Source organism: Entelurus aequoreus, linkage group LG06, assembly GCF_033978785.1.
Source record: "Entelurus aequoreus isolate RoL-2023_Sb linkage group LG06, RoL_Eaeq_v1.1, whole genome shotgun sequence".
Taxonomy (NCBI): Eukaryota; Metazoa; Chordata; class Actinopteri; order Syngnathiformes; family Syngnathidae; genus Entelurus; species Entelurus aequoreus.
The window spans coordinates 44,252,286-44,264,785 of NC_084736.1; the positions used below are offsets into that span (position 1 = coordinate 44,252,286).

Sequence of the window (12,500 nt, forward strand, 5' to 3'; positions counted from 1 at the left end):
ATGGATGGATGGATGGATGGGTGGACGTTTAAAACAAAACTGTTATTATTAATTAGTAAGTATACATTTTTTGAGCCTTTTTAGAGAAAATCATATCATTGTAGTAAATTATGCAAATTACTCAGTGATGTCATGGTGACCACGCCCATAGCCATGCCCATAGCCACGCCCTCACCGCCACAGGTATCTTGGCAGTTTATGGGAAACACTGATAAACCCACACCTCACACAGCTCCATGCGCTCTACAAAACACCCACTGTAACTTTTGGCCGTTAAACTGGAACACTTTTAGAGGACCGACAAGCACATGTCAGTAAAATTTGACCTACCCCAGTAGAGTAGTTGAAAAACATGGCCAATAAGTCATGTGACCACTTGTTCTCCAATTGTGAGTACAACTTATAAGTATGACTTTTACACTCATCTGTTGGACACACGACTGGTAAAATAAATAAATTGTACTCTCTCTCACGTGCAGTCTCGGTTTACGCTGATTCTGTTGGTGTCGTTGGCACCAACTCGGTTTGCACCGGCTTGGTTTGCACCAAGTTTGTCTGGGCCGTTGGCACTGGCTCCGTTTGCGCTGACTCCGTTTGCACCAAGTATGTTTGGGGCGTTTGCGCCGGCTCGGATCGCACCATTTGCGCCAACTTTGTTTGTGCTAACTTTGTTTGTGCCAGCTAAGTTTGGGAAGACTAAGTTTGGGCCATTTGCGTCGATGGCGTTGACTGGTTTGCGGCGACTCGGTTTGCACCATTTCCACCAATTCTGTTTGTGCCGACTCGGTTTGCGCGTACTCGGTTTGCATTGCTGGCGCCGATTTGTTTGCACCACCTCTGTTTCTGCCGAATCGGTTTTTGCTGACTAATTTTGGGACGTTTGCACTGACTTGGTTTGCGCTTTTTGCACTGACTCTGTTTGCGTCGTTTGCGCCGACTCATTTTACGGCAACTCCGTTTGCACGGACTTTGTTTGCTCCGAATCGGTTGGCGCCGACTTGGTTATCGCAGACTTTGTTTGTGCAGTTTCTGTTTTTGCCGACTCGGTTTGCACTGACTAATTTTGGGACGTTTGCACCGACTCGGTTCGCACCATTTCCACCGATTCTATTTGTGCAGACTTAGTCTGTACTGTCTCTGTTTGCGTTGTTGGTGCCAACTTTGTTTGTGTATGTGAAATAATAATATTCAAAAGGAGCTATAATAGAACAATACAATCCAAACAATTATGTTCTTCAAATTTAAAGTTAATTAAGTTACTTGAGTTACTCAGGATCCTGGAGGTGGCGTGGAGGGAGAAGATCTACCTCGCCGGCAATGGACCCTCCTGAACTGCCTTCGCACAGGGGTTGGTTGCTTCAAAGCGTCCATGAAGAAGTGGGGCCTAACAGACAGTGCAGCGTGTGAGTGCGGGGAGCCTGAGCAGACTGCCGACCACATCATCACCACCTGTCCCCGGCATAGACCACCTTCAGAGGAGGGCCTCTTCCAATTGGGACCTGAGACGAGGGAGTGGCTACACGACACGAAGATGGACATATGAAGACGATACACGAAAGAGAGAGTTACTCAAATCTCTTCAAAGTCCATAGTCATATCAGACTATCATCGAGTCATCGAGGCTGGACAACCGAATCCCCCCTCAGTCCATCAAGCTGCTTCCATTAGCAGGCAGAGCTTATCTATTGGTCGTTGAACCGTGTTGGTCTTGGTTTTAACCAAAACACTTCTCACAAAGCCTTTGGTATCTGGAAATGTCTTTACAAAATGGCCCATAGTCCATGAGTTTCTTGGTGCTGTGTTATCAACAATGACAACCAGATCTCCAGGACTCAAGTTTCTTCTTATGCTGTTCCACTTGCTTCTTTCTTGCATGAGTGGAAGATACTCTTTTGTCCATCGGTTTCAGAAGAGATCTGCAAGATATTGAACTTGTCTCCATCGCTTTCTTGAATATTGATCATTTTTCCTCAAAGACTCCTGGTGGCATAATCGGTTTCGCTTTCAGCTGAAGCAGGTGGTTTGGGGTTAGTGGTTCTAAATCATTGGGGTCATTTGACACTGTAGTTATCGGTCCGTCATTCAGGATGGCTTCTACCTCACACAGTGCTGTTGAGAGAGTTTCGTAGTCCAGTGTTTGTTGTTTTAGAACAGATGTGAGGATCTTTTTGACTAATTTGATCAGTCTCTCCCAAACACCACTGTGGTGGGCTCCAAAAGGGGGGTTAAAGATCCATTTTATTCCCTCTGTTAGAAAGGTGTTTTGAATTTTGTGATGATTCAAGTCTTTCAAAGCCTCCTGTAGTTCCTTTTGTGCTCCCACAAAGTTAGTCCCCTGGTCAGTTCTGATACTTAGAACTGGTCCTCTTCTGCAGATGAATCTGCGTATGGCATTTATGCATGAGTCTGTGGTTAGGAAGTTTGCCATCTCTAGGTGAACAGCCCGACTGACCGGGCAGGTGAAGATGGCCCCCCCACCGTTTCACCTGAGTTCTGCCTCTTCTCACTTCAATGGGACCAAAGTAATTGATGCCAACAAGACTAAAATGCAGTAGATCTGGATACAAGTGATCTTCTGGAAGATCCACCATTTTTTTTTCTCCAGGTCTTGCTTGCATCCGTCTGCAAAATACAGTTTCTAATGATTTTCCTGGCTAAGGAGTTTGCATTGACTTAGCCTGGAAAGCATATGGCTTCTTCCTGAGTGCCCGACTTGATGATGGATATGTTGCAGGATGAGGTTAGATATGTGGGAACCTTTAGGGAGAATAATTGGGTTCTTCTGGTGCACAGGCATTGCACTTCCGTTTATTCTACCTCCCACTCTCAGGATACCATTATCAAGAATTGGATCCAATTTGTAGATGTTGCTTTTCGAGTTGAGGGTTTTGCCATTTTCCAGACAAGTGATTTCATGGCTGAAGTAACGTCTTTGCTCAAAACCAATGATGATCTTCTCTGCCTCTTGCAGATCCTCTACTGATAGATTTTGCATCCCTTGCTCATCTTTCAGTGTTTTCTTCATCTTTGAAGACACAAGGTTCTGTCTTTTTCTTAGCTGACTTAGCAGCTGAAGTAGTTTTTTCACCTTCAATATCCAGGCCACAGACTTCTGAAGTCGGTTCCATGATGAGTGATACTTGATCACTGTGCACATTGGATGTTGCTTTTCAATGATTGCACTGTTAACTGTGACCTCTTTTTTCACCTCAGGATAATTTGCTGGTATTTCTCCTAGACCTTGTATCCTTGGCCATGTACTTTTCTCTTTTCCCAGGTATTCAGGACCTGTCAGCCATCTTGATCTTAAGAAAGATTCAACATGCAGCCCTCGAGATGCATCGTCGGCTGGGTTGTCTTTTGACTTTATATATCTCCACTGGCTTGTGTGGGAGAGGTCATGGATCACAGCAACTCTATTGGATACAAATGTGTGAAATCTCTTGGTCTGATTGTGGATATATTTCAATACAGATGTACTGTCCGTCCAGAAAGTTGAATCTGTGATTGGCAGGTGCAGCTCCTTCCTCAGCATCCGATTCACTTTTACTGCAGTGAGTTCAAGCCGGGGTATGGTGATCTGCTTAAGAGGTGAGACTCTGGCCTTTCCAAATATCAAGGAGATATGGATTTTGCCGAGGTGATTTGTGAATCTAAGGTAGCTTACTGTACCATAACCGGACTCACTTGCATCACAGAAGTGATGCAGTTCAGCATTCTCCACTGGGTCGAAAACTTCAGGCTTTATGCATCTTGGTACCTGAAATCCACTTAACTGATCCAACTCCCCGATCCATCTCTGCCAGGGTTTTGCAAACTCCTGTGGAATAGCTTGGTCCCATCCATACTTGGATTTGCAGAGCTCTTGAAGTATTTGTTTGGCTTTCAGGATGAAAGGAGAAAGAAAACCTAATGGGTCATAAACTGAACTAACTGTGGCAAGTATAGCTCTCTCCTGGTAGCAGGCCGGCTCTTGATAGTTATTCTAAAGCTGAAGGTGTCACTGTGCGTGTCCCACCGGATTCCAAGTGCAGGCTCAACTGTAGTTTGTTCATTTAGCTTTTCCTTATCCAGGTCCAGTTCCTTAACTACCTTTGCTCTGCGATGCTCAGGAATGCTTGCTAACACTTCACAGTTATTGGTAATAATAAATAAATAATAATGGATTAGATTTTATATCGCGCTTTTCTATTATTAGATACTCAAAGCGCTCACAGAGAAGTGGGAAGTGGTGACCCATTTTGTCAATGTAAAGCCTTCCTGGCTGCAGGCTTCAGTGAGATCTGTAATGAGCTTCATAGCTTCATCCTTGGTTGCCACAGATCTGAGGCAATCATCCACATAAAAGTGTTTTTTGATAGTTTTCATTACTTCATCAGAGTAATGTTTCTTATTGTCATCAGCAGTTTGACAAAGGGCAAAATTAGCAATGCTTGGGGAAGATACGCCGCCAAAGAGGTGATCTTTCATCCTGTAGACCTCAAGCGGTTTGCTGATGTCACCCTTTGGCCACCACAAAAACCTCAGGAAGTCTCTGTCCTTTTTATCAACATTTACTTGGTAAAACATTGCCTCAATGTCTGCCATCACTGCAATTTGTTCCTGGCGAAACCTTAATAGCACTCCAATGAGGGTGTTCGTTAAGTCTGGCCCTTGGAGTAGCTCCTTGTTCAGAGATGTTCCTTGAAATGAGGATGGGCAGTCGAACACCACCCTCAGTTTGAGCTTCCGCTTGTGGCAAACGCCATGATGCGGGATATACCACATCCGTCCATCTTCTCTGTGAAGCTGCTGAGGTGGAACCTTTTCCGCATAATCCTTTCTGAGAATGTCCTCCATGAAGTATGTATATTCCTCAGCATACATCTTGTCCTTCCTAAATCTTTTCATGAGATGCAGTGTACGTTCTTTTACCATATGATAGTTATCAGGCATGACTTTGTCTTTATCCCAAAAAGGCAGTGGCAGATGATAGTGACCATCTTTAAGAAACACTGAACTTGAGGCGATCTCCATAAAACATTTATCCTCAACTGACAACTCATTTTTCTCCTCATATATGTTCTCAGAGAAATCCTGGTTATATTGTCTGATGAGGAGGTCCTTCAGCTCAATTACTGAGATTATGTTAGTTGACACTGCAATGAGCCCAGCATGTTCTGTAGCACTGCAACCGAGTGGTCTAGTTACCACCCATCCCAGTATGGTTTGGACTGCATATGGTCCATTTTTTTGACTGTTTATTATATTCCACGGCTCCATTGCCTGAGGAACATCAGTCCCAATAAGAAGTTCAATGTCTCCCTCAATTTCTTTTAAGTCGATGCCACCAAGATATGGCCACCTCTTCAAGTCAGCCTTTGTGATGATGTTTTCCTTTGAGACAGGTATCTTGCTCTGTGTATACACTTTGGGCAGGTCCAGAAATGTGAACCCTTCCAAGTCTCCAACCTCCAGTCCTCTGACCTCATAGGTCTTCGCAGGCTTTTCCTGTCCCATTGTTCGCAAAAGAATTTGTGTTTTGCGTCCTTTCACATTCAGTTGGTAAATTAGATTCTCCGTGCAAAATTTTGCCGTGCTGCCTGGATCGAGGAAGGCATAGGTCTGAACATACCTGTTCCCTTTTCCTACCTTAACTCTTGACTGGCACGATTGCAAGTGCACAGTCTTTCCCGGCCGCGGTTGCATCACCAGCTGAAACAAGAGCACTGCTTATAGGGGTTTCTTCTGTCTCAGCAGTGGGCTTTCCTTGATTTTCCTGCCTTGGGCCTTTTTCACTTGGAATATGAAGTACGGTAGGATGTTTCATTTTGCAAACCTGACACATTAATCTTCTTTTACAATTTTTGCTTAGATGACCTTTTAGTAGGCAACCAAAACAATATCCTTGCCTTCTTTAAAATTTCAACCTTTTTGTCATGTGACTGTGTTTTGAATTGTGAGCAGTCAATCAGAGCATGTTTGCCATGACAATATCCACATAAACGGATGATAACACAGGGTGTGTTTTGAGCAGGTTGTTGTGGAACAGATGATTGTTTTACAGTGCATCCTGCTGGCTCTGTATTCACAGCTACTAAAGTAGCAAAGCTGCGGTTTCTTTGGCTGATTGGTTTTAGTTCACTTGTGCTTCTTGGAAGAGACATTTTCATTGTTATTTGGTCCTGAATGTCTCCAAACAACGGATTCAAAAGCATCTTGGCATGCTTTTCCACAAAATCCACAAAGTTGTTAAATCTGATTCTCCTGCCAGTTCTCTGTTGTGTCTCATAAGCTGTGCTTCGCCACTTTTCTCTGAGTTTGTAGGGTAGTTTGGATGTAATTAGCCTTAGGTTCGATGGAATATCAAGTTCCTCCAAATACTGAAAATCTTGCATTACATTACAGCATCCTCTCAAATACATTGCATATGCATGCAGCATTTTCCCATTGTCAGCTTTAATCGCTGTCCAATTCAAGGCTTTTTCAAAGTAAGCTCACGAAATTTTCATCTAATTTCCAAAATGTTCTTTTAAGAGGCGCCTTGCTTCATTATAGCCCCTACTGGCTTCCATGTGCAAACAACTGCGAACCAAGTCTCTTGGCAAACCAGAGGTAAACTGCTCAAGGTAGTAGAGTCGGTTTTGATTATTCTCAGTCTTGTCTTCAATCAAGTGTTCAAATGCATGGATAAAAGACTGATATGCCAGTGGGTTACCATCAAACCCAGAAATCTCTCTTGCTGGTAGTAGAGACAGTTTTTGCTGTGAGACAATGAGTTTTGCGATGTCACTTTGTCTTTGAATAACCATTTCCAAGTTATCATGAGCAGCATTAATAACCACATTATCTTGTGCAGAGTGATTTATTATTTGAGTCTGATTTACACTCTGGGTCTTGTGTTTTTCAGTTGCGTTTTTGTTTTGAGGTTTATTTAGATCTTCTGATGTGTTGGTGTTCCTTTTAAGTAGAGGTCTGTGGAGACTTAAGATGGTTTGGTGAAGTGGGGTTTTGGGTATTGCACCTAACTCTATAAAGTCCATATTGCTCTCCATGGTTTCTCTTTCATGGTGAGAATTATAATACTCAGTCATGGGTTCCTGAGCCACCTCATTACTTTCATGAATTAAATCACTTTGAAGGATTTGTATTTTAGCAGTTGATGCTGCGATGTCTGCTTCCAACTCCATTTGCGCCATCTTTGCTTTAAGCTTTGTTTCCTCCAGTTGCAAGGTGTGTTTTTTCTTCAGTGCAGCAGCTCGAGCCATTACAGCAGCCTTTTCCGCTTTGGCCTTTTTTAATTCTGAGGATACTGAGGAACATCTAGAGGTTTTTGATCCAGTGCAGACTTTGATTTGTGAGATACATTTGATATGCTGTCCAGTGGTCCAACTTTTGATTGTGCAATTTCTCTTTTCCATGTTTCAATGTCTTTCATTAAATAATTCAAATTTATTATTCTGGGTTCATACCAGTCATAATAATCATTTTCCTTTTCCTCTTCTGATAAGAATTCTTGTACAAAGTTGTGAGCATTTTTAAATTCTTCCACAGCTCCTTTAAATACTTCAAATTCATCATTGACTTTATCAGCATTTCTATAATCATCAGTCTTTATTTCATTTAGCCTAATCGTGCATGCGCCCAGTCTGCCTCTGCGCGAAGCAATGCGCGTTCTCAGCATGTTGTCGGCCTCAGCTGCCGTCTCAGGTGTGCCAGACATCATTCCAGATAATCACACAGCTCAATTTAATGTCCACTTATTTCATTCTTAAACGTCCTTCCAACATCCTGTTTTATTGCATTTCACATCCACAATCTGCAATTTTCCTTTCCATAGCATTCGAATGACTCCATACAGCGCAGCGGCGCGTTCATTCATTCATTCATTCATGACGTCCATCAGCTGATTTTACTCACGACCCGCCGGCTGTTTTCTGTCCTCGGTGCAGAGCGATCGTGCTTGATCCTTCGGGTCTTCAGTGAAGTTTGTTTACTTGTTACGGCTACTCTTGCGTTCCAAAAAAGTTTGAAAAAATACATATAAAGATTGCAGAGTAGTCCTATGAGGAGGAGGTATTTGACTCACTAAATTCCTTAATAAGCACTTGCGGAGATATGTCGAGATTCCAAATGATCATAATTTATTTTCACAAACAAAACATATTCTCCGTGGTTGACTTCATAATAATCAAAATAACTTATTTAGCGGTAAACAAACTGTTTCACTCCTCACTCCTTCAACATGATAGACAGACAAAGGTCACCCAGCTGTCCTCTCTTCTTAATTATAGGAGGAGGAAGTGGCTCACCAGTAGGAGCGTGAAAAAGCTGAAAATAATCAGTCAATCACAATTCATCTAAAACATCCAATAATTTATCAACATCCTTATTGGCATTATTTAATTTCATTGTCAAAACAATTAATAAAAAAATAATATAGATAGGCTCCAACAGTTTGCTCCTACTCGTTTTACGCCGACTCTGTTTGCGCAGACTTTGTTTGCTCCGAATCGGTTGGCGCCGATGAGTATGTTTGGGCCGTTTGCGCTGACTCGGTTTCCGCCCATGCTCTATTTTTTCCTTTATCTACTTGTGCGATGTTCTTCACTTTTGACCAAATAAACACATGTTCAGTTATTTGGTCTAAAGATTCTAATCTCCTTCAGACAGGACGCATAGTTCGACGGTAACATTTCCCAGCAGAGATAGTAAGCGTTTAAAGTGACCAATCAGAAAGAAGGAGTGTGGACGGGCCGTGTATTCAATGCCCGCCCCTAACTGCTAAAAGGGAGGAATGCCGCATGTGTAGGAAAGAATATAAACACTGCCAGCGCAAACTGCTGCCCCACTGGAATCCACGCGTGAGACCAAACTGAGTCTTTGCGTGCACAAAGTGTGTTCTACGTACGCACAGTGTTTACTACACGCACAAAGAGTTTTTCTCGCGCGCAGAGTATTTTCTACGCCCCCGCAGTTTTCTATGCGCCTACAGTGTGTTTTCTACGCACAGTGTATACTATACGCCCGCAGAGTGTTTTGTACGCGCCCGCAGAGTGTTTTCTACGCCCAAAGTGTTTTCTACGCGCGCACAGAGGGTTTTCTACACACAAGAGTGTTTACTACGCACCCACAGAGTATTTTCTACACGCGCACAGTATTTTCTACACGCGCAAGGGAGTACTTTCTACACGCGCAAAGGAGTACTTTCTACACGCGCACAGTGTTTACACACGCACAGTGTTTTCTACACACGCAGTGTTTTTTACGTGCAGTGTTTTCTACACACACACACAGTATTTTTTACGCGCACACAGTGTTTTCTACGCGCGCACAGAGTGTTTTCTTTGCACGCACAGTGTTTTCTACACCGTGTTTACTACGCACCCACAGAGTGTTTTGTACGTGCGCACAGAGTGTTTTCTACGCGCACACAGAGTGTTTTCTACACATGCAGTGTTTTCTACGCGCACACAGAGTGTTTTCCACAGTTTTGTCACCATAAAACACATTACATTTCCCACTCACTGGTATAACTATCCAGTTTTGGGTGAACTATGTTGATTTTGCCGTATTTCTCCGCTTCTTTGGCAGCTTTGGACGACCAGGTACCGGTCACGATGTAGTCGGCACACCTGTCCTCCTTCAGGCCAATCAGGTTGAGAGGGATGGCGCTGAACTGTCCGGAAGCACCACCCTGCAGGAACATCACCTGGTAGTTGTCAGGTATGTTTCTGTGGGGACAACAACTACCAACTGTTAGAAAAGTCAGAAGTTGCAATCTAATGAAAATACTTTTTGGAGAGAGACAATCCAGCCATAAGGTGTATTCATGTGTTGGTCACACACTTGTTATATTTTATATTCATCATTATTAACATCAGAATAGTATCAAGTACATCATTAGAGATAAACAACAAAAATCACTTACAACAACTCCCTTAGGAGACTCTCTGATTTGTTGACGATTTTGGTGAATTCTGGCGATCGGTGGCTCATTTCTAGTGGGAACAAAACATAAATGTTTACATTTATCAAAGTAGGCGTGTGCAGGTCCGATATCAGCAACAAAAACAACTTTCCCATATTAGTTCCGATACAAGCAGTCCTGCAGCGTGTTTACTCACCAAATGTCCTCCAATAAACACACAGGGTTGGTCTTCTCTTCTATTTTAGTAAAGTCATTTACAAAAGGTAAACATGCTACGCTATACAGTATATAAGCTACTAGTAGCTGGCAGCTACACAACAGCTAAGCACACTATAGCAAACAAGCTATTTATACGGAATAAGTGTCCTTCAATGAACAACATTGCAGTCTGAAGCAGCACAGCCCTTTGAGACACTTGTGATTTAGGGCTATATACCGTAATTTCCGGACTATAAGCCGCACCTGACTATAAGCCGCACCAGCTAAATTTAGGGGAAAATACAGATTGCTCCATATATAAGCCGCACCCGACTATAAGCCGCAGGGTTTTGATGTGTAATTACCGTAGTATATAGGGGTTCCTGCTACCACAAAGGGAATTGTCGGGACAGAGATGACTGTTTGGGAACGCAAAGCGCCCCATTTATTAACAATAAATCTTTCAATCATTCAATCAAACTTTCACATCTTTGACATGGCGAACAGCATTCGTGCAGAGTACAAATAATACAACGGTGCAAAGTAATACAAAGTGCTCGCCTGTACGTTATCAAAATAACCAGCCTACCGGTATATGAAAAGTCAGTCTTTAATCATTGCGTCATCGTCTTCCTCCTGCGTACTAAAACCACCAAAATCCTCTTCGTCTGTGTCGGAGAAGAACAGGCCGTAAATAAGCCGCACCCTTGTATAAGCCGCAGGGACCAGAACGAGGGGAAAAAGTAGCGGCTTATAGTCCGGAAATTACGGTAAATAAACATTGATTTATTGATTGATTGATTGATTTGTCCCTAGTAAGGATGTAAATCTTTGGGAACCTAATTATTCGATCCAATTGCGATTCTTGGGTGACGATTCAATTCAGAATCAATTCTCGATTCAACTTTATTTTCGCAATGTTTTATTCGGTATAATAATTATAATGAAACTTTTTCATATATATATATATATATATCTCCAAGGTTTCTCATAGTCATTCACATTGACGTCCCACTGGGGTGAGTTTTCCTTGCCCGTATGTGGGCGTGGGCTCTGTACCGAGGATGTCGTTGTGGCTTGTAAAGCCCTTTGAGACACTTGTGATTTAGGGCTATATAAATAAATATTGATTGATTGATTGAGATATATATATATATATATATATATATATATATATATATATATATATATATATATATATATATATATATATATATATATGGTAAAAGCCAGTAAATTAGAATATTTTGAAAAACTTGATTTATTTCAGTAATTGCATTCAAAAGGTGTAACTTGTACATTATATGTATTCATTGCACACAGACTGATGCATTCAAATGTTTATTTCATTTAATTTTGATGATTTGAAGTGGCAACAAATAAAAATCCAAAATTCCGTGTGTCACAAAATTAGAATATTACTTAAGGCTAATACAAAAAAGGGATTTTTAGAAATGTTGGCCAACTGAAAAGTATGAAAATGAAAAATATGAGCATGTACAATACTCAATACTTGGTTGGAGCTCCTTTTGCCTCAATTACTGCGTTAATGCGGCGTGGCATGGAGTCGATGAGTTTCTGGCACTGCTCAGGTGTTATGAGAGCCCAGGTTGCTCTGATAGTGGCCTTCAACTCTTCTGCGTTTTTGGGTCTGGCATTCTGCATCTTCCTTTTCACAATACCCCACAGATTTTCTATGGGGCTAAGGTCAGGGGAGTTGGCGGGCCAATTTAGAACAGAAATACCATGGTCCGTAAACCAGGCACGGGTAGATTTTGCGCTGTGTGCAGGCGCCAAGTCCTGTTGGAACTTGAAATCTCCATCTCCATAGAGCAGGTCAGCAGCAGGAAGCATGAAGTGCTCTAAAACTTGCTGATAGACGGCTGCGTTGACCCTGGATCTCAGGAAACAGAGTGGACCGACACCAGCAGATGACATGGCACCCCAAACCATCACTGATGGTGGAAACTTTACACTAGACTTCAGGCAACGTGGATCCTGTGCCTCTCCTGTCTTCCTCCAGACTCTGGGACCTCGATTTCCAAAGGAAATGCAAAATTTGCTTTCGTCAGAAAACATGACTTTGGACCACTCAGCAGCAGTCCAGCTCTTTTTTTCCTTAGCCCAGGTGAGACGCTTTTCGCGCTGTTTCTTGGTCAACAGTGGCTTGACACGAGGTATGCGGCAGTTGAAACCCATGTCTTTCAAGCGTCTCTTGGTGGTGGATCTTGAAGCACTGACTCCAGCAGCTGTCCACTCCTTCTGAATCTCCCCCACATTTTTGAATGGGTTTTTTTTCACAATCTTGACCAGGGCTCGGTGATCCCTATCGCTTGTACACTTTTTCTGACCACAGTTTTTCCTTCCCTTTGCCTCTCCATTAATGTTTTGG

The 12,500-nt window shown here is 42.5% G+C and overlaps 1 protein-coding gene across 1 annotated transcript in view; it reads right to left on the bottom strand.

The window, feature by feature from the left end:
• Positions 1-12,500, bottom strand: part of psat1 (phosphoserine aminotransferase 1) — a 41,907-nt gene that overhangs the window by 20,046 nt on the left and 9,361 nt on the right. Inside the window, exons 3-4 of the mRNA XM_062050753.1 lie at positions 9,911-9,980; positions 9,508-9,713 (exon numbers count right to left, since the gene is read on the bottom strand). Coding sequence (XP_061906737.1) covers positions 9,508-9,713; positions 9,911-9,980 — 276 coding nt within the window. The remainder of the gene's footprint in view (positions 1-9,507; positions 9,714-9,910; positions 9,981-12,500) is intronic.